Source organism: Megascapheus bottae, chromosome 9 (assembly GCF_031878675.1).
Source record: "Megascapheus bottae isolate mThoBot1 chromosome 9, mThoBot2.hap1, whole genome shotgun sequence".
NCBI lineage: Eukaryota > Metazoa > Chordata > Mammalia > Rodentia > Geomyidae > Megascapheus > Megascapheus bottae.
In genome coordinates this window covers 69,012,844-69,035,625 of record NC_143517.1, presented here as the reverse complement: position 1 = coordinate 69,035,625, position 22,782 = coordinate 69,012,844, and the positions used below count along the sequence as shown (strand labels likewise).

The following is a 22,782-nucleotide window of genomic DNA, read 5'->3' as shown; positions in this document are numbered from 1 at the left end:
CCATTGTAATAAGAAACACTAAGAGGAAGTGAAGTCTGTGAGGGTGGGGGTGGTCAGTGAGGAGGTAGGGGAAGAGTTAGTGAGGACATGGGTGTGGGGGGGGGGTCCTGTAGATGAGGACACCAGGGAGGGGTGGAATCAGTGAAGCCATCAGGGGGTGGAGTCACTGAACATGGGGCAGAGTCAGTGAGAGGGACAGGGGGTGGAGTCAGTGAGGGCATCCTGGCAAAAAAAAAAAAAAAAGAATCTCAGGTCCTTTTGTGCCCGGGCAGGCTTTGAACCTTGATCCTCAGATCTCAGCCTCCTGAGTAGCTTGGATTATGGGCGTGGTATTTTACTTTTTTTTAGGCTATTTCAAAGGGATTGTTCTCATGATTTCCCTTTCTGCTAGTACATTGTTGGCATACAGAAAAGCTACTGACATTTGTGGATTAATTATGAATCCTGCTACTTTGCTAAAATGGTTGATCAATTCTAGGAGCTTGGGGATGGAGTGTTTTTGGGTCCTTTAGGTATAAGATCCTGTTATCTGCAAATAGGGGTAATTTGCTTTCTTCTTTCAGTAAAATAATCCTTTTATGTCTTCTTGCCTTGTTGCTCTGAGTAGGAATTCTAGAACTATATTGTTCCTGATTTTACAGGAAATCGTTTTAGTTTTTTTCCCATTCATCATGATATTGTCATATGTCGTATATAGCCTTTATTGTTTTAGGAATGTATCTTTTATTCCCAGCTTTTCCAAAGCTTTTTAACATGAACAGATGTGGTATTTAGTCAAAGGCTTTTCCTGTATCTATTGAGATGATCATGTGGTCCTTGTCTCTGTTTCTGTTGACATGGTGAATTACATTTATTTATTTTTTTGGGGGGGGGGGGGTTGCCAGTCCTGGGCTTGAGCTCAGGGCCTGAGCACTGTCCTTGGACTTTCTCAAGGTTAGAGCCCTGTCACTTGAGCCTCAGCACCATTTCTGGCTTTTTTTTCTATGTATGTGGTACCGAGGAATCGAACCCGGGTCTTCGTGCATGCTAGGCAAGCACTCTACCACTAGGCCAAACTCCCGGCCCTGAATTACATTTATTAATTTGCATATGTTAAACTAGCCTTGCATCTGTGGGATGAAGCCTACTTGGTCATAATGTATAATTTTTTAAACTTTGCTTCTGGATTCTGTTGGCTAGTATTTTATTGAAGAGCTTTGTGTCTGTGTTCATCAGAGAAACTGGTCTGTAGTTCTTTTTTGTTAGATCCTTACCTGGTTTGGGATGAGTGTGAAATTGGCTTTATAGATTAAGTTTGGAATTGCTCCCTCTGTTTCTATTTAAGTGGGAAGTTCCAGGAGTTAGTTCATTTTTAAAAATTTTGTAGAGCAGGGTGCCAGTGGCTCACACTTGTAATCCTAGCTCTTCAGGAGGCGGAGATCTAAGGATCATGGTTCAAAGCCAGCCCAGGCACTAAAATCCATGAAACTTTTATCTTCAGTGAATCACTAGAAAACTAGAAGTGGCTGTGACTCTAGAAGTAGGGCAGTAAAAGCCTTGAAATGAAGAGCTCAGGGACAGTGCCCAGGCCCAAAGTTCAAGTCCCACAACCAACAAGAGAAAGAGGAGGAAGAGGAGTAATTTAGCATTGAATGCATCTAGGCTTTGGCTTTTCCTTGTTGAAAGACTTCTGATTACTTCCTTAGTCTTGTCTGTTATCGTCCTGTTTAACTGGTTTAAATCTTGATTCAGCTGGGAATTTATCTCTGGAAATTTGTCCATTTCTGCTAGGTTTTCCTTTTTTGAGTATAGATAGGTTTTGAAAGTAGTCCTTTATAAGCATTTGGGTTTCGTGGATTTTTGTTGTAACATTTCCTGTGGCATCTCTGTTTTTATTTATTTGATTCTAGTCTCTTTGTCAATCTTGTTAGTGGTCTGTCAATTTTACTATTTATTAAAAAAATAGCTTTTGGTTTCTTTGCTTTTATGTATGGTTTTTTAAGTCTCATGTCATTATTTTCTGCTCCAATCTCTGCAGTCACTCTCTATCTAGTAGTTTGTGGTTTGGTTTGTTTTTGTTTTTCTAGCAGTTTTAGTTGCATCATGAGGTTATTTACTTGAACTGTTCCTGGTTTCTCTCTCTCTCTCTCTCTCTCTCTCTCTCTCTCTCTCTCTCTCTCTCTCTCTCTCTCTCTCTCTCTCTCTCTCTCTCTTCTGGTCCTGTGACTTGAATTGTGGTCCTGGGTACTGTCCCTGAGCTTCTTTTGCTCATGGCTATGCTCTACCACGTGAGACACAGTGCCACTTCTGGCTTTTTCTGAGTAGTTTATTGGAACTAAAGAGTCTTACAGACTTTCCTGGACTGACTACTGAGCTATTCTGGTCTGGTGTCAAACTAAGATTATCAGATTTCAGCCTCCTGAGTGGTTAAGATTATGGGGATGAGTCACCAGCACCCGGCTGGATCTTTTTTGATCCAGTCTGCTGCTCTACTTCTTTTGATTGGGGAATTGAGATAATTAATGTTTAAGTTTATTATGGAGAGTTGTGTCATGTTTCCTGACATTTTGATATCCTGGATTTTGTTTCTTTCCTCTTCTTGTGCATACTAAGCTATAAGCTAGTCTTCTAGTGATTTTTGTGTAATGTGATTTCTTGACTTTAGTTGTTTTCCTCACATTGTATGCCTTTCCTTTAGTATTCTTTATAATGCTGGTTTAGTGTTCATGAACTACTGTCTTTTTTCTTTTCTTTTTGTGTTTCATGAGACTTGCACTCTGGGCTTGGGCGTTGTCCCTGAACTCTTTAGTTCAAGGCTACTGCCCTACCTCTTGAGCCACAGTGCCACTTCCCATTTTCTGGTCTTTAATAGGAGATAAGAGTCTCATGGACTTTAGTGCCCAGGCTGGCTCTGGAATTCAATGCCCAGGCTGACTCTGAACCGTGATCCTAAGATCTCAGCCTCCTGAGTAGCTAGGATTACAGATGTGAGCCACCTCACCCAGCCTAATGAATTACTTTCTAATTCATTCTTTTTGTCCCTGACACTGGCATAAGCACTTGGCAGGGATCCTGGCTGGGTTGCTCTTTGACATTTGACAGAAACTTGCTTATGCCTGGTATGTGGTCAGTTTCAGAAATGTTCCATGCACAGCTGAAAGAATTAAGTGTTACTGCTTCCTGGGCACAGTGTCTACACACCCACTAGATATAACAAGGCCAGATGCCCTGCCAGTGGCCCTGCCACTACAGATGGTAACTCTCATTTCTCCTCTGACTTGTGTCCCTTATCGTCTATATTATGGTGGTATACCAGATCTGGGGTCCATTTGTCCTCTCAGTTGAAGATGCCTTTTCCAGCACTGGCAGAATTGCCTGACTTTCCCATTCATGGTTTTCCTTGTGTTATTGTTCTCTCTCTCTTTCTCTCACTCTCTCCTTTTTTTTTCTTTTTCTTTTTTTTTTTTAATGGGTCATGGGGCTTGAACTTGGCCTGGGTGCTATCCCTGAGCTCTTCCGCTCAAGGCTACCTGCCTACCCCCCCCCCCCACTTCCTGTTTTCTAGAGGTTAATTGGAGATAAGAGTCTCAGGTTTTTTTTGTTCTCTGGGCTGGCTTTGAACTTGATCCTCAGATCTCAGCCTTCTGAGTAGCTAGGATTACAGGGGTGAACCACCATGAGCCACTGCGCCCAGCTTGTTTTCTCTTTCTTTTTGGAGGTTGAACCCAAGGCCTCACAAATGTTAAAAAAAAAAAAAAGAAAGAAAGAAAGAAACACACTCTCTCATGGAGCTGCATTCCCTCATGTCTGAGATATGTCTAACAGCATATGAAGTCATGCCTCACTCAGTGAGAGATATGTTCTCAGGCATGTGTCCTGTGAACATTATAGAGTAATCTTACTTAACTAGAAGAGCCAATAATGTGGTCCTAGGAAACTGCCATCTATCTGGATCTTTAAAAATCTCACCTCACCACTTCTGTTTTAGCAAGACCAGCTATTTATTTATATTTAATAATTATACTGTGGACTTTTTTTTTTTTTTTGGTCAATTGTGGGGCATGAACTCGGTGCTTCCCCTGAGCTCTTCAGCTCAAGGCTAGTGCTCTACACTTTGAGCCACTTACAGTTTTCTGATGGTTAATTGTCTGGCTTTGAATTGCAATCCTCAGATCTCAGCCTTTTGAGTAGCTAGGATTACAGGCATAAGCTATCAGTGCCCAGCTTAAACTCATTTTTCCCACCTTACTTTGTATTTTTTTTCCTTTTTATTGTCAGTCCTGGGGGCTTGAACTCAGGACCTGGGCATTGTCCTTGGACCCTTTTAGCTCAAGGCTATGTTCTGCCACTTGAGCCATAGCACCACTTCCAGCTTTTTCTCAGTATATGGTACCAAGGAATGGAAACCAGGGCTTCATGCATGCTAGGCAAGCATTCTGCCACTAGGCCACACTCTCAGCCACCTTGCTTTGTAGTCTAGCTCCTATTATTTTATGGATGAGTTGCTGTCTTTTTTTTTTGTCAGTCATGGAGCTTAGACTCTGGGCCTGGGTACTGTCCCTGAGCCCTTCAGCTCAAGGCTACCGCCCTATCCCTGGGCCTGGGCATTGTCCCTGAGCTCTAGGCTACCACCTTATCCCTTGAGCCACAGCACCACTTCCAGTTTTCTACAGGTTAATTGGCCATAAGAGTCTCACGGACTTTAGTGCCTAGACTGGCTTTGAACTTCGAACCTCAAATCTCAGGCTCCTGAGTAGCTAGGATTACATGTGTGAGCCACCAGGCTTTCTTTTTCTTCTTCCTTTCTTGACCCTTTTGACTATTTTTCTTATTTTCTTTACTGTAGATTCAAACTTGGTCACTTGTCTTCCATAGTGGTTGTCCTCGATATTTTGATATGACCAATTTAGTTAGTAAAATCTAACTTTAGCCAAGTACAGTGATACATGCCTATAATCTCTGCACTCAGAAGATGTATGAGGCAGGAGAATGACAAGCACCAGACTGGACTAGACTACATAAGAAGATACTGAAAAAACAACAACAACAAAACACATCAGCAGCAAACTAAAAACTTACACCTAAAATTCATCTATGTTTGTGCCTTCCCCAAATGCTTCAGTCTTAGGACCCTCAAGTCTGACTGTAGATCTTGTGACCATCTTGGCAGTACCATCACTATGTTTGCAGCAGCCTGACCTCAGGGGGCCAATCTGCAATTAGGGCTTCTCCTGGGCCCCAAGTGCAGGATGGCAACTTTCCTTCAAGCATGCTGAAAACCCTCCAGGATTTCTCCACATGGATTATTTCCTCTCCTGCTTTCCTCAGAGTGGTAAACAAAGCTCCAGGACAGGTGCAGGCCAAGTCCCTCAGAGACTGGCTACTCCAGGTGGTCCCCTCTTTTCTTCATAACAGTTGAACTTGGTGTTTCCTTCTTGAGCTCTGCATTTCTCAGGTTACACTGGTTTCTATTTAGTAGCAGTCCCTTCTTATTTTTCTCTAGAGGATGGTTCAGAGCCTTCTGGCTTATCCTTCTGACAATATAATTATTCTCTCCAAAAATACTGACTTTAGTCTAAGAGTGGAGCAGAGCTTCAAACAAGGTTGACTTCTCTTCTGGCCCTTTCTAGTACTTTTCTGTTAGTAATAGCAGGGAGCATTTTTAGAAGCCTCCTCTATCTAGTCACCTGTTGTAGTTTAGCCTCAGGTTAGTTTGAAGGTTGTGTGGGGGTGGGGGGTGTTCTGGCAGGAGTCTCCAAAGTTGAGCTCATTGTGAAGTATGAAGACAGGTTTTTCAGCTGTATACTCTTTCTGGAACCACCATGAGTAGCTGGAAGTGACTTTCTGAGGCAGCCAAAGGCAGTAACTGTGGGTCCCTGACCTCATCATTTTTCCATTGTACTCTATGCGATAGATATTTCCTTTTATTTTTCTGTGGAGTAGATTCCTTTCTTTTCTTTTTTGGGGGGAGGGATGGGGGGCAGTGGGTGGGTCATAGGGCTTGAACTTTGGATCTGGGCGTTGTCCCTGAGCTCTTCAGCTCAAGGCTACAACCCTACCCCTTGAGCCTCAGCCTCACTTCCTGTTTTTCTAGTGGTTAATTGGAGATGAGTCTCAAGGTCTTTAGTGTCCAGCAGGCTTTGAACCTCATTCCTCAGATCTCAGCCCCCTGAGTAGCTAGGATTACAGGCCCAAGCCACTATACCTGGCTTAGATTATTTTCAAAATGACTCCTAATGATTAGTCAGTCTTCCTGACTAAGCCAACCTCACTCAGCACTTCTGCAAAGGATGAGCACCCTGAGCCGAGTGTTGACTCTGCCATGCCTTTGCTTAGAATTATGGTTTTATCCCAGGGAAAGCTAGAAATGATGGGCTGGCAGTGTGGCCTAGTGGTAGAGTGCTTGCCTAGCAAGCATGAAGCCCAGGGTTCAATTCCTGGTACCATACACACAGAAAAGCTAGAAGTAGTGCTTTGACTCAAGTAGTAGAGTGCTAGCCTTGAGAAAAGTCAAGGATGGTGCTCAGGCCCTGAGTTCAAGCCCCAGGATTGGGAGTGGGTGAGGGGTGGAGAGGAACCCTGGAAATGAGCTTTAGACCTATGGTCACTTACATTTATCCAGAACTTTCTCCAGCTAGCCAGGGCTTAGATGGGGACTTGGCTGGTTACACAGTTGATGCACAGCTGTTTGGTGCCTGGATCAGACATTTCTTTTTTTTCTTTTTCTCCAGTTATGGGGCTTGCACTCAGGGCCTGCACATTGTCCATGAGTTTTCTCAAGGCTAGCACTCTACTACTTGAGCCAAAGCACTACCTCTAGCTTTTTATATGTGTGTGATACCAATGAATAGAACTCAGGGCTTTGTGTATACTATGTGAGCATTCTAACACTAGACCACTCTCTCTCTGGAGCAGACTTTTTTTTTTTTTTTTTTTTTTGTGGGTCATGGGGCTTGAATTCAGCCTGGGTGTTGTCCCTGAACTCTTCAGCTCAAGGCTACCACCCTATCCTTGAGGCACAGCCCCACTTTCGGTTTTCTAGAGGTTAATTGGAGATAAGAGTCTCAGGTCCTTTTGTGCCCGGGCTGGCTTTGAACCTTGATGCTCAGATCTCAGCCTCCTGAGTAACTAGGATTACAGGCTTGAGCCACTGCGCCGGCTGAAGAAGCACTGGGCTAACTTGGGGATGCATTTTGGTTGACTTTTTTTTTTTTTTTTTAATGTTTGTCGCTGGTGTCCTCCCTGAATGACTTACATGTTTTTTTCTGCTCTTGAAAAGTGGCACACTTTACATTCAGGAAATGTCTGTGGCGTTTGAGCCATGAGGCTGCTGAGTGAGGTGCTTGGCGAAGGTGGATGGTTTCTATCAGAAAACATAGAGACTGGCTAGGAACCTCCCTAACCAGCTGTTTGGTTAGGTTAGAAGGCATATGTGGACACCCTGTGGACCTGCAAGGCCCTGGGACCAAGGCTACCATGGCAGCAGCCAGGGAAAGATGAGTGATAAGTCAGTCTCTCCTCTGACTATACCTTTGCAAAGCAGACATTGAGGCTGTCAAGTGGTAACCAGAGCTTCTTTGGGATGGTTCCTATTCCTGGTATTTTCAGGTATTGCTTAGTTTCACAGGAATACTCCTGAAGAGCAGAGAGGTCTGTGATGACAGTTTTGGCCTTTTCCACAATGGCTACCTTGGTGGATGGATAATGGCCCATAGAGGCTTACTGGTCTGTACCATGTTTTTCCTACCATCATGGCCATCATCAGATCCTTATCGTCTTTGAAGACAAATGCCTTGCAATGGAGCAAGGCATGCAGCTCACCTGATAGCTAGCTCCTCAGAATAGGGGCCATGAACTGACATACTTGCACACACTTGCACACATGGCCCACAGCCCCAGAGATGGCGTGGGTGGGAGGACATTGTCTTGTGGGTGCTGCTGGCATCAGGAGCAGATTGCTGTTTCAGGGCTTGTTCTCCAAACAGACCCTGTCAGAGCAGCACAGAGTGTCCTCTGTTCCAGAGCTCTGCGTAGGAAGTTGGAATCAAGAACCTAATCGCCTACTCATGACCGGAACTTTCTGCAATGAGAGGCAGGAGGTGCAGCAGCTATCACAGGGGTGGGGACCAACAGAAGGCCCTGGTGCTAGTGTATGGGTAACTCCTGCCCCCTTTGCTAGGTCTTAGCACTCAGAATGTACTGTGGCCATGCGTGCCCTGTATCTGGGAACTGGACCCACTGTAGCTGTGGTGGGATCTTCTGGGGACAAGCCCCAGGGCTAAGTGCTGCATATCTCTTACCCACCAAGTGCCCAGGCATGTGCACAGTCATGCCAGGCTGCTCTTTGCTTCTCAGACTGGTGAGACTGAAAGGGCTGTCTAGGACTGTGCACTGAATGGTTGTACAAAACATGGTTGGCTCCCAGCAAAGGGAAGCCACTATCTCATGGTACAGCTCATTCATACTTGTATGCCATGTGTTAGGCACTCTTCAAGATGCTGACAGTGGGGATCTATAAGACAACAACTACCTTCTTCAATGGGCTTCTAAATCTTCTGGGACAATAAAACAAGCATAGGATGGAATATTTTGGCATAGTAGCTTGGGAGTATGGGACAAAGTGGGGTGCGTGCCTCATCATAGCAGTCCTCAGTCTTGAAACCCTGAAACTCTGAGTTGGTACCTATCCTTCCCTGTAGGAAACAAGGTACTAGGCTCTAGGGCTGTTGTCCACCTTGACAGGTGCCCTCACTAAGGGGCTCTTTCTCTTCAAGGTTCTCCATGTCCCCACCAAGCAAGGGCAGTTGTCCACAGTCAGTGAAGGCAGACCAGTGGAGGGCTGGTTCCCAGGCTGTGCCGACAATGTAGAGCAAATTGTCCACAGAAAAAGAACTAGGAGTTTCGGGAGGGTACAGAACTTGAGGGGAAAAGGGTGAAAAAGTGCAGCAGTGGGAACTGGAAGTGAGGCCCAGTGGTAGACTGCGTGCCTCAAACACATGAAGCCCTGGAAAAGTCAGAAGTGGTACTGTGGCTCAAGTGATAAAGAACATCTTGAGAAAGCCCAAGTACAGTGCTCAGGCCCTGAGTTCAAGACCCAGGACCAGCATAAACAAATAATCAAAACAACAACATCAAACCTGAGAAAAAGAGGTAGGAAAGACTCAGATTATTATGAAGATGATTGGCACTATAGTAGAGCATCTTCAGCATTTCACCCACGTGTACAGGGGAGCATTTTGGGGAATCCATCAGGACAGTCAGTGACACTTCCAACAGGACTGCAGCACAACTTTCCACTTACCCATACATTCATAGAAATGGGTAGCAAAGAGAGGGCACTGTGGCCCAAGTGATAAAATGCTCACCTTGAGCATAAAAGCTCAGGTACAATTCCTAGGCTTAGAGTTCAAGCCCTAGGACCAGCACAAGAAAGAGAAACACAGAGAGGGAGAGGGAGAAAGGGAGAAGAGGGAGCCTGGGACAGTGGGTTAGTTACTCAGGAAGCTGAGATTTGATGATTAAGGCTCAAAGCCAGCTCTGGCAGAAAAGTCCATGGGATTATAACTTTAGTAAACCAGCAAGAAAAACAAAATACACACAGGGCTTGAAACATGACTTAGTGGTAGAGTGCTTACCTAGCACGCATGAAGCTCAGGGTTTGATTCCTCAGTACCACATAAACAGGAAAAAAATCTGGAAGTGGTACTATGGCCCAAGTAGTAGAGCACTAGCTCTTGAACACATAGGCTCAGGGAGCCCAGGCCTTGATTTCAAGCCACAGGACTGGCAAAATACACACACAGAACAACAACAACAACAACTAATTGGAAGTGTGGCTCAAGAGGTGGATTACCAACCATAAACTAAAAGTCAGACCAGAGTACAAAGCCCCAAATTCACGTGCACACACAAAAGAAGCGCACACATACACAGAAGCAAGGGCTCATGTTAGATTATAAACCAAGTTCTCCTGACTTTGACTTTGACTTTACATCTTTTTTTTTTTTTTAATCAGTCATGGGGCTTGAACCTGGGCCTGTGCCCTGATCCTGAGCTCTTTAGCTCAAGGCTAGCACTCTGCCACTTGAACCACAGCATCACTTCTGGTTTTTTGGTGGCTAATTGGAGATAAGAGTTTCACAGACTTTGTGCCTGGACTGGTTTTGAACCTCAATTCTCAGATCTCAGCCTCCTGAATATGATTACAGGCATGAGACACCAGCGCTGCCCACCATCCCCCTTTTTAAAATTTTTTTTTACTTTTCCATTTTTTCCAGTCCTGGGGCTTGAGCTCTGGGCCTGGGCACTGTCCTTTAGCTTTTTGTGCTCAAGGCAAGCATTCTAACACTTGAGCCACTTCTGGCTTTATCTTTTCTTTTTTTGTAGTAGTTTATTGAAGATAAGAGTCTCACAGACTTTCCTGCCTGGGTTGGTTTCAAACCATGATCCTCAGATCTCAGCCTCCTGAGTATCTAGGGTTACAGGCTTGAGCTACAGGTGCTCAGCTTATCCTTTTTTAAAAAATTAATTTTATTGTTATTATAGCGATGATATGCAGAAGGATTACAACTACATGAGTCAGGTCATTAATACTTTTCCTTTTGTAAATGTCTTCTATTCCCTTGTTCCCAGTCCCTCCCATCTCTACCCACTAGTTGTATAGTTCACTTTTACTAGTGTCCAGTGAGTTCTGGTGCTGTACTTTTTCACCCTTTTCCCTCGAGTTCTGTACCCTTCCTTTAAACCTTCTTGGAGATATGCACCTGAATACACAAAAGGAAAAAGAAATCAGGATCATCAAAAAATTAAAATATTAAAAAGTTTAAAAGGAGAGGTCTCTTGTTTCCATATCTTGGAGTTCATTTTGAGATATATACATGTGTGTATATATATATATATATGTACACATATACATTTGTATAATTAGTATCCTTTTCTCTTGTTTTGTTAGAGATGGGATCTCACTAAGTAACCCAGCTGGCCAACCAACCTCAAACTCTTGATTTTGTCTCAGCATCTCCAATACTGGTTGTTACATATGTGTTCCATCATACTTGGCTTCTTTTCAACTTTCATACTAATAGAGGTTTTTTTTTTCTTTTTTCCTCCACATTGAATAAGTTTTCGTGTGTGTGTGTGTGTGTGTGTGTGTGTGTGTGTGTGTGTGTGTGTGTGTGTGTATAGGCAGGCCAATACTCAAACTTCAAGCCCTGGGTGCTGTTGTTCATCTTTCCACTCGAGGTTGGCGTGGCTACTTGAGTCACAGCTCCACTTCTGGCTTTTTGGTGTTTAATTGGAGAGAAGAGTCTCACAGACTTTCCTGCCTGGGCTTTGAACCGCTATCCTCAGATCTTAGCCTCCTGAGTAGCTAGGTTTACAGTCAGGAGCAGAGTGAGCTAGGTGGTTGAGCTCCTGGGGCTATGGTACCAGCTAGCCTCAAATGTCTGTGCTGGCTGTGGGTAGTGCTGACAACCCTTTCCTAATGCCCACCTCACCTTCCATCCTCCAGCAAATGACAGGTGAGATGGAAAGCCAGCATTGTCATTCAAAAGAGGACTTCTGTGAAAACAACCATTTCACTTTAAAACCATTTGTTGACTGAGCTGCCTGCCACCTGGTGCTGAGCACAGTGTGAGCATAAGACATTGTTTTTCCATGACTTTAAAATAGTCCTTTTTCAAAAGGGCTTAATAAAAAAAAAATATTCTGTCTATATGCTACAGTCTTGTCCTCACATTCCATTATAGACCTCAGGTGTCAGGCACCATGCCCTGACGTCTTGAGGCCACCATATCCCAGATGAACCCTCCCTTGTTAAAGATCTTACAGCTTTACCTGTGATTGTTCCCATGCCAAGGGTGCCTACAAGGAGTCCATTCTGATAGGGTGTGCAAAAGTACACAGGCTTCTCTCCCACCCTGGAGAGGGATCGGGGGTTTGACTGGAAGAGGCAGAGGAACTTAGTTATCAGCTCAAAACAATCAATGGTGACAAGGCCAGCACCTGAGTGAGATCTCTACTTTCTCTGCTCCCTTCTTATTTCTTTTTTTTTTTTTTTTTTTTTTTTTTTGCCAGTCCTGGGCTTGGGCTCAGGGCTTGAGCACTGTCCTTGGACTTTCTCAAGGCTAGAGCTCTACCACTTGAGCCTCAGCACCACTTCCGGCTTTTTTTTTCTATGTATGTGGTACCGAGGAATCGAACCCCGGGTCTTCATGCATGCTAGGCAAGCACTTTAACCACTAGGCCAAACTCCCGGCCCTTCTTCTTATTTCTTTCTCATAGTGTCTACTAGTGTCCCTTCATGATTTGTGGACAAAACCAGGAGCTTTTGGTGGCCTACCCAGGTTTCCGTGTAAGCAGGAGCCAAAGCTGTCACTCGAGTCTGTATGGTGGGGACTGTCATGTACACACATGCATAAATAGAAATCCTTGTGTGTCCCAACAGAATAATTTCAGCCACCCTCCTTTGTGGGTGGGGTGTGGTCCAATGTCCTCTTCTCTTCTTAGGAAAGTTTTAAAAACTGGTTCTAATGGACAGTATTGTTCCTGTGACTTACCCACTAGTCAGATCACAGAGCTAGACACAGTGTGGCAGTCTCTTGGGGAAGGAAAGGATCTGGGAGAGCAGATTGTCAAAGGCAGTGGATGTTGCCAGAAGCACTGTGCTGCTTGCAGGGGCTGCACTGAGCCCAAACAGGCCATAGGCGTGGGGCTGGGAGAATGGGCCATTGTGTGCCCAGAGCACAGTCTAGCTTTCAGAGTGTGAACCAGTTCATTGTGCAGGACTTGGAAAGCTCCTGATAGATGGCTTGGGAATGGACCTTAAGCCTTGTGGAAATGCTGGCTGAGCAGAGGCATATTCTTCCTAAATCCTTCTTGAAGCTCACTGAAATGAACAAAAAGAATGAAAAACAGGGAACAAGAGCTAATCAAGAATTTGTGACATGGGCCTGGAGTGTAGCCTAGTGGTAAAGTGCTTGCCTAGCATGCACGAAGCCCTGGGTTCGATTCCTTGGTACCTATATACTCAGAAAAAAGCCAGAAGTGGTAATGTGGCTCAAGTGGCAGGGCACTAGCCTTGAGCAAAAATTGTCTAAAAACAGTGCCCAGGCCCTGAGTTTAAGCCCCAAGACTGCCACCCCCCCAAAAAAAAATTGAGACTACTTACTGCCCAAGAAACAGACAGGAAAGAAAGGCTGCTGTCAGTTCTATTTTATTAGGCCTGACTCTTTCAGAGCCATACTTAGACTTGGAATCACATAGGGTCATACCTGTAATCCCAGCTACAAAGGAGGCCTCGCTCAGCCTCTTGAAAATCTAGGTTTGAAGCCAGCCTGGGTGAAAAGTTTTTAAGACCTCATTTACAATTAACTAGTAAAATGTCGGGCTGTTGGACATTGGTGGCTCACACCTATAATCCTAGCTACTCAGGAGGTTGAGATTTGAGGATTGTGACTCAGAGCCACTCCAGACATGAAAATCCATTAGATTTTATCTCCATAAATAAGCAAAGACTAGGGCTGGCAGCTCTATTCAAATAAGCTGGAAGTCCTGAATTGAAATCCTACTTCCTACAAAATAAATGGAACTAAATTGAAAACCAAAAACAGTATCTGGAAAATTGGCAGTTACTAGGTAATGTATTTCTATGTAAGCTATGAATCAAAGAAGAAGACAAAAAAAAACTAGAAAGCTTTTGAATGGAGTGAAATGAAAATACACTACTTTGAAACTGGCAGTGTGTTGTGAAAGCTGTAAAATGGGAAATTTCAACAAGAAGCATATAAACTGAATTTAAAACCTTTTTGTGCCAGTATTTTGTGCCACAACTCCACTTACAGCTTTTTGCTGGTTAATTGGAAATAGAGTATGAGGATTTTTCTGCCTGAGTTAGTTTTAGACCTTGATCCACAGATTTCATCTTCCTGAGTAGCTAGGATTGCAATTGTGAGCACTTGCACCTGGTTTCCTAAACTGCATATATTTTTCTAAAGGTGCAAGTCACTAAACCCTATTTCCATCTTTAAAAATTAGAAAAAAGAGATAATAAAGACCAAGGTTGGAATTGGCCATAGCAGGAAATTTAAAAAATGAAAAAACAAAAAATATTAAAAGCTGGGTGCTGGTAGCTCATGCCTATAATGCTATCTACTCAGGAGGTTGAGATCTGAGGATCATGATTTGACGATAGGCCAGGCAGGAAAGTCTGTAATACTTTTATCACCAGTTATCTCCACCATAAGTTGTGCTGTGGGTCAAAATGATTGAGCACGAGCCTTGAGTGAAGGAGTTCAGGGACAGTGCTCAGTCTCCAAGTTCAAGCCACACAACTGAATCCCCCCCCAAAAAATGAAGCTATTTTTGACTTCTAGCCAAACTCATGAGGAAAGAGTGAAAAAAAAAGTAAATTCTCAATACTAGGAATAAGAGACATGGGATAATTGCAGTGCTGATTATAAACTGATAGCAAAGAGAGAGTACATGAATTAATGCTGTTGTTTGTTTCTTTTTGTTTTGCCAGTGCCGGGCTTGAGCTCAGGGCCTGAGCACTGTCCTTGGGCTTTCTCAAGGCTAGAACTCTACCACTTAAGCCTCAGCACCACTTGCGGCTTTTTTCTATGTATGTGGTACCAAGGAATTGAGCCTGGGTCTTCATGTATACTAGGCAAGCACTCTACCACTAAGCCAAACTCCCTGTCCCCAGGGTTTTTTTTAATTGTTTTGTTATTATAGAGGTGATGTACAGAGGGGTTACATTTACATGAATCAAGTACAGTGTCACATTAGTTCCTTTTTTTTTTTTTTTTTTTTTGCCAGTACTAGGGGTTGAACTCAGGGCCTGGGCACTGTCCTTAGACCCTTTTTTTTTGCTCAAAGCTAGCACTTTGCCACTTGAGCCACAGGACCACTACTGGCTTTTTCTGAATATGTGATACCAAGGAATCAAACCCAGGGCTTCGTGCATGCTAGGCTATGCTCCCGGTCTCATCTGTTTCTTTATACTCCCTCCCTCCCATCTCCACTCATGAGCTGTGTAGTTCACTTTCATCATTGTCCAGTGCACTCCAATACTCTGTGCCCTCCCCGCCTCCACAGGTACTCACATGAATACACCATGTATAAGATAAAGAATACAAAATCATCAGAAAAAGAAGAAAACATTTTAAAGACTTTTGTTTCCAAATCTTAGGAGTTAGTTTCAGTATGTATATTATATCAGTACACTTAAGCATTGCACCTTTGTGTTTTTTCTTCCCAAGATCCTCTTTTGGTGTCACTGTATGTAACTATTTAGAATTTTGTATAATTTATCATATCCCACTGTGTTTAAGATCTAAATTCCACATATCACAAAATGAACTGTTTGTGTCTCTGATCTTGGCTTACCTCATTTAACATGATTTGTTCTAGTTCCATCCATTTCCCTGCAAATAACATTATTCTTTCTGATGGCTGTGTCAAATTCCATTGTGTATAGGTACCACAGTTTTTGGAACTACTCATCTATTGTGGGGCATCTAGGCTGTTTCCATATCTTGGCTATTGTGAATAATGTGTCAATGAGCATGGGTGTACCAGTGTCCTGATCAGGTCCTGTCTACCAAACATTGAAGGAAAAAACATTAGCAACTCTAAACTTAAATTCCAAGAAAACTGACAAGAGGGAATACTGCCCAACTCACTCTTATCATGCCAGTATTGCCCTAACACTAAGGTCAAAGAAGAGATTACAAGAATTAAAAATGATGGTCTCCAAGAGCACAGGGAGTTGCTTCATGAGGATATCCTGGGATTCTGGGTTGGTAGATGTTGTGTGTGTGTTTGGTGTTAGGAAATGCTGCAGTTTAGCAGCATTTGAGGGTACAAGTATCATGGTATGCTGTTGATGCGTGTTTCCTTGGTGAGGAGTGAAGCTGAGTACCTCTCTAAAATTGTCTGTTTACTTCTCATTTATTTGTAAGGATTTTTTTTAAGTGTTCTGGGTGTGGCTCTTTGTCAGGCCAAACACACTATACTTTGTTCATATTCCATTAGACTATATTTCCCAGTATATACTTAAATTTTTTTTTCTTTTTGAGACAGGGTCACCTTTTCAAATTTATGATCCTTTTCCCAGGTGTTGGGATTAATAAGTATGCACCACAATGCCCAAATACCGTTATTACTGTTTTGGGTTTTTTTTGTTGTTGTTGTTTTTTGCTAGTCCTGGGCTTGAGCTCAGGGCCTGAGCACTGTCCTTGGACTTTTTCAAGGCTAGAGCTCTACCACTTGAGCCTCAGCACCACTTCCAGCTTTTGTCTATGTATGTGGTACCAAGGAATTGAACCCGGGTCTTCATGCATGCTAGGCAAGCACTTTAACCACTAGGCCAAACTCCCGGCCCCTGTTTTGTTTTTTGTTATCACTTTTTTTTTTTTCCAACCCAGGGGACTGAACTCAAAGCTTGAGCACTATCCTTGGGCTTTCTCAAAGCTGAAGCTTTACCACTTGAGCCACAGCATCACTTCCGGCTTTTTTCTATGTATGTGGTACCAAGGAATCAAACCTGGGTCTCTGTGCATGCTAAACAAGCACTCTACCTCTAGGCCAAACTCTCAGCCCCTCTGTTATCACTCTTAATTGTTTGCTTGTGTGTGTGTGTGTGTGTGTAAAGAGAGACAAGAGAGAGTAGAGTGGGAGATTAAGCCATGGGGACTGTTACTGAGCTTTTTTCAGCTAAAGGTTAGTGCTCTACCACCTAAGCACTGGCTTTTTGGTGGTTAATTGGAGATAAGAGTCTCAGACTTTCCAGATGGTGCATTGGAACCACCATCCTCAGATCTTAGCCTCCTAGGTAGCTAGGATTACAGGGTTTTTTGTTTGTTTTTTTCTTAATAATAATAATTTAAAAAGTGTTGCCTAAAGAGCACACTGGCTCACACCTGTATTCCTAGCTACTTGAGGCTGAGATCTGAGGATCAAGGTTCTAAGCCAGTCTGGAAACAAAAGGACCTGCGACTCATATCTCCAATTAACCTCCAGAAAATGGGAAATGGGGCTTGGCTCAAGGGTAGGCCGATGGCCTTGAGTTGTAGACCTCAGGGACAGTGCCCAGGCTGAGATCAAGCCCCATGGGGGGAAAAAAAAAAAAACTCTAGAAAAAGGGAAGTGGCTCCAGGGTAGGGAGGTAGCCTTGAGCTGTAGAGCTCTGGGACAATGCCCAGGCCAAGTTCAAGCCCCACCACCCACCAGAAAAAAAAAGAAAAAAAGCTTCCTGAGTAGCTAGGATTACAGGTATAAACAATCTGGGACAATGATTCAAAGTCAGCTTAGGCAAGAAAATCTCTAAGACTCTTCCCTCCAGTTAAACACCAAAAAGCCAAAAGTGGAGCTACAACTCAAGTGGGAGAACATTAACTTTGAGTGAATGCAGTAGCAATCTTGGGAGGAGGGTTTCTCAGGCCAGCTGCTAAGTGATAAAGATGAATGAAGTTGTTGCTGAAGTCATACCATTTTCCAAGTCAGCTGCTTTTCTTCTTTCTAGTACAGACTTTTCCTGAAGTCTGATGCTGGAGGGGGCATCCTCAGACTCTTCTGAAGTCAGTTTACATTGGCACACTTGAAGCAAATGGCAATGTCCCAGACACAGGACTATGAATGCAGGAGCCACCATATTGATGGACAGGACCCCAGAATTCCAGGGTCCAGCACCAGGTAAGGAAGTACTGTCCATTCCTGCTGAGTTATCCAGGGCATGGGAATAGAAGGGAAGGGTTCATCATGGATGCAGGGTTCTCCTGGCCCCATACTGCACTACCACCCACATGTACTTTCTCACGGGGCCTCACCAGTGGTTGGCCTTCTGCAATTTCCATATACCTAAGGCAGGTGCCATAGGGATAGCTACTATAGCTACCAGACCTTGAAGCTGGGGCTGGACACATGAGCTCCTGTGGTGGACCATCATGGAGATGCCAATGAATGATAGTGCTCAGGCCTTGAGTTTAAGGCCCAGGACTGGCGAGAAAGAAAGGAAGGAAGGAAGAGATAAAGAGAGAAAGAAAAAAGAAAAGAAAAGAAAAACAGACAGAAAGAAAAGAAAAACAGAGGCTGGGAGTTTGGCCTAGTGATTAAAGTGCTTGCCTAGCATGCATGAAGACCTAGGTTGGATTCCTTGGTACCACATATAGAAAAAAGCCGGAAGTCGTGCTGAGGCTCAAGTGGTAGAGCTCTAGCCTTGAGAAAGTCCAAGGACAGTCAGTGCTCAGGCCCTGAGCTCAAGCACAGGACTGGCAAAAAAAAAAAGAAAGAAAGAAAGAAAGAAAGAAAGAATGAGGTTAGGAAGGCTAGTGTGCCTTGCCCAGAGTTGTTAGCATCTGTCACCCAGCCCCCCTTTTAGGAGTCATTGGAGTTAGATCACAGGTATCTTACCCTAGGCTGCTGATGCTTAAGTGTATGTACATCAGGTGACTTTCACATAATCAGGACACATGTCACTGTGAGTAGATATGATATTGACATTAAGACTTTGACTAATGCTGCCTTAGTACATGTGACCCTTTTGGCTCTTCCTGACCCTGACCCTTTCCCCTGTATGAGAAAATTTCTCTGCCAATTTACCTTTGGTTTCTGAATCTACCTCCCCCTCCCCACAGAGACTGGGATATACACCACTAGATGAAATGGAATCAAAGAGAGATGTGTTGAAAGCGTGCAATGTCCATACCCTTAGACCTAGAGAGGCAGATGGACATGCCAGAGTGTTAGTGGAAGACAGCAGTACCATAATATGGAGATGAATCCATCATTAGTACTAACACATATCTAACAAAGATGTCAGTAGAATTGTATGCAAAATTGATAGTCCTTTGCTTAATTATAAGGAAACAGGGTAAGAATAGATAAAAGCCAAGTTGTCGTAGTATACAGTTATAGTCCCAGTTATTTAGGAGAAAGAGATCTGAAGAAATATGGTTCAAAGCCAGCCCAAGCAAAGCATTTGCACAGCCTCCATCTCACCTAACAACCTGGTGGTATGCACCTATGATCTCAGTATGGGAAGGTATAAGTGTAAGGATAACAGTCCAAGGCCAGCCCTGGATAAAAATGCAGTACCCTATCTGAGAAATAGCTAAAGCATGGCTCAAATGAATGACTCTTCCTACAAGGCCCTGAATGCAAACCTCAATGCTATCTCACCCATGAAAAGCAAACAGTAGATCCTTGTAGCACATTACTAACGAGTTATTACTATCTAGAATATGTATATTTAAAATACATCCCATGTAGATCAGTAAAAAGTAAAAATTCAACAGGAAAAGTCAAAGTTGGGAAAGAGATAATTTAAAAAGGAGGAGGCTGGGAGTTTGGCCTAGTGGTAGAGTGCTTGCCTAGCATGCACGAAGACCCAGGTTTGATTCCTTAGTACCACATACATAGAAAAAGCTGGAAGTTCAAGTCCCACAATGGACAAAAAAGAAAAAGCTGAAAATGGTGCTGTGACTCAAGTGGTAGAGCTCTAGCCTTGAGAAAGCCCAAGGACAGTGCTCAGGCCCTGAGCTCAAGCATGGGACTTGCTAAAAAAAAAAAAAAAGAAAGAAAGAAAAAGACGATAAGGAAGGTGTATAGTCCACTTGGAGCCATGGGTTCATGAGGGTATTTGTGTTTAGAGTAACTGTCCAGGGCTACTTTAGCTCAGTAGGAATCAGGAACGGTGGGTGACCTTTTGTTTCTTACTGTCCTGGCAGAACTGTGGGAGTACTGTCACGGGGCCAGCTTTCTCCCTCTCCCTTTTCCTCTTCTCTTAAGCCCTTACTCTGGCAACAAATGTAACCAACCCAGTGATAGATCATGCCCATGGAAGAATGATGCACAGGACAGCACGGGCCAGCTTTCTCTCTCTCCCTTTTCCTCTTCTCTTAAGCCCTTACTCTGGCAACAAATGTAACCAACCCAGTGATAGATCATGCCCATGGAAGGATGATGCACAGGACAACAAGACACAGGGTCCACACTAAGGGGCACCATGCACCTTTACATTAAAAAAAAAAAAGTTAACCTTACATCATACATTACCTGCATTAAAATGGTCTTGTGAGGCATGTGTTAATTTACATTATTTTCCAAGCGATTTTTTTTTTTTTTGCCAGTCCTGGGCTTGAGCTCAGGGCCTGAGCACTGTCCTTTTTCTATGTATGTGGTACCGAGGAATCGAACCCTGGTCTTCATGCATGCTAGGCAAGCACTTTAACCACTAGGCCAAACTCCCGGCCCGATTTTTTTTTTTTTTTTTTTTTGTCAGTCTTGGGCTTGGGCTCAGGGCCTGAGCACTGTCCTTGGACTTTCTCAAGGCTAGAGCTCTACCAGTTGAGCCTCAGCACCACTTCTGGCTTTTTTCTATGTATGTGGTACCAAGGAATCGAACCCAGGTCTTCGTGCATGCTGGGCAAGCACTCAAACACTAGGCCAAACTCCCGGCCCATACGTGAGACTCATCTCCAATTAGTCACTAGAAAATGGGAAGTGGGACTGTGGCTCAGGGGTAGGACCACTGCTCAGGGACAGTGCCCAGGGCCAGAGTTCAAGCCCTTGACTACCACCCCCCCCCAAAAAAAAAAAAGCTGGGACTAGGAGTAGTATGGCCTAGTGGTAGAGTGCTTGCCCTGGGTTCAATTCCTCATTACCACATACACAGAAAAAGCCAGAAGTGGTGCTGGGGTTCAAGTGATAGAGAATTAGCCTTGAGAAAGCCCAAGGACAATGCCCAGGCCCTGAGTTCAAGCCCCAGGACTAGATGAGGAGGCTTAGGTTCCTTGGTGCTGTTAGAGTTGGGCATCCGTGTTGCACTCAGAGTATTGAGAGTCAGGAACACTTGTAGAGGCCAAGCAACAAAGACTTGATGCTCTGGCTATGGTGGCTAGCTGCAGACTGGGATAGGCAGATGGCAATGTGCAGGGAGGGCAGCAGGGTCCTGGCTGACTGACATTTGTGTTCACACAGGCTGGAGTGGGTCGAGATCATCGAGCCACGTACCCGCGAGCGCATGTATGCCAATCTGGTCACTGGTGAGTGTGTGTGGGACCCACCTGCCGGTGTGCGAATCAAACGCACCAGCGAGGACCAGTGGTGGGAGCTCTTTGACCCCAACACATCACGCTTCTACTACTACAGTGCTGCTTCACAGCGCACTGTGTGGCATCGTCCACAAAACTGCGACATCATCCCACTTGCCAAGCTGCAGACATTGAAGCAGAACACCGAGTCCCCACGTGTCTCTGCTGACAGCAGCCCTGGGCGAGGCAGCACAGGATCCTCCTTGGAACCAGAGTCTGATGCTGCCACTGAGAGGGCACAGGAGCTTCAGGCCAGGGCTGGTCGGCCAGCCACCCTGGGAACCTCAAAGGAAGAGAGCAGCAGGTGAGGGGGCTGGGCCAGTAGGCAGGGCAAGGCAGCAGAACAGGGCAGGGTGGGTCCAGGCAGTTGGCTATCTGCCATTAAGTTTCTTAGTAGTACTCGTTGCTTCTTGTGTGTAGTAATAAAGAGGGTTTTCAGATCTTTCTGCTGGGATCTCCTTTTGCTTCTGTATCCTCAGGTTATTAACCCAGCTAGTAGCCATGCCACCCAATTGACTTTTGTTCACCTTATAATTAACCACTATGTAAGGTCAGGAGCTAATTAGTTGGTCAGAACCTGTGAAGTTAAAAAAGGCCAAGCTGAGGGCTCAGGAGTTTGGCCCAGGGCAGGGAGTTTGGCCTAGTGGTAGAGTGCTTGCCTAGCATTCTACTGGGGTTCAGTTCCTCGGTACCACATACTACATAGAAAAGGCTGGAAGTGGTGCTGTGGCTCAAGTGGTGGAGCTTCAGCCTTGAGAAAGCCCAAGGACAGTGCTGTGGCCCTGAGTTCAAGCTAGTACTGGCAAAAAAGAAGAAGAAAAGAAAGGTTAAGGAGAGGCCAGGCGCTTGGCATAGTGGTAGAGTAGATAATAATGTAGTCACGTGGCTTATGAATATTTATCAGGCTAAAATGTCACTGATGCTTGTTTGGTACCTTTGAGTGCCCAGCTCCAACCCTCCAGCCATTATAGTCCCCATGAAAGTCTTTCTAGCCGTTTCTCTTCCAGTCGTTTTGTCATGTCTCTTTGACATTGTAACTCTCACTGACCCCATCTCTGAGCTCTCAGAACAACAGCTCTGCATTCTGGTGATCCAAGCTACTGAAAACTGGGATAGTGCTGGTCCCACACTTCCAGGCAGGACTTCATATGCTCTGGACAGGCAACTATATTCTCCCTGTGGGGAGGAGGAGGGTGTAGGAAAGAAGGAATACCATTTGGACTGATAAAGGGACTAACTTTGTGGGAGGGGTAACAAAACAGGTTATTCCCTGGATACCTAGGGGCAGATGTACATGCTCACTTATACTCACATCTGTTCATTATGCTTTTTCAGTTCTTCACCACCAGGTGTGTTCCTGGAAAAGGAGTATGAGGTTTACCAAGATTACAGTGTGGACAGCCAGCTCCTTCACTACAGGTAGAGCCTGCCATTGGGCGCATGCATCTGTTAGTTCAAGAGATCTCCAGGAGGGGGGCCAGGAGTGTAGCCTAATGGTAGAATGCTTGCCTGGCATGCATAAAGCCCGGGGTTTGATTACTCAGTACCCCATCACAGAAAAGGCCAGAAGTGGTGCTGTGGCTTAAGTTGCAGAGCACTTAGCCTTAAGCAGAAGTGCTCAAGGGCAGTGCTCAGGCCTGGTGTTCAAGCCCCAGGACTGGCACAGAGAGGGGGGGGCGGTGGAGAATATCTCCTAGGTAGTCTAGGCCAG

General features: G+C 44.5%; 1 protein-coding gene across 4 annotated transcripts in view; it reads left to right on the top strand.

Moving 5' to 3' along the window:
* Positions 1 to 22,782, top strand: part of Arhgap39 (Rho GTPase activating protein 39) — a 62,916-nt gene that overhangs the window by 22,625 nt on the left and 17,509 nt on the right. For 3 of the 4 annotated variants that reach the window (XM_090339594.1, XM_090339591.1, XM_090339593.1), the window contains exons 2-4: positions 17,509 to 17,673; positions 20,959 to 21,375; positions 22,407 to 22,490. In XM_090339594.1, the coding sequence (XP_090195720.1) occupies positions 17,588 to 17,673; positions 20,959 to 21,375; positions 22,407 to 22,490 (587 nt within the window). In that variant the 5' untranslated portion in view covers positions 17,509 to 17,587. Of the gene's footprint in view, positions 1 to 17,503; positions 17,674 to 20,958; positions 21,376 to 22,406; positions 22,491 to 22,782 lie in introns of all 4 variants that reach the window. The other variant, XM_090339592.1, reaches the window with a different exon arrangement.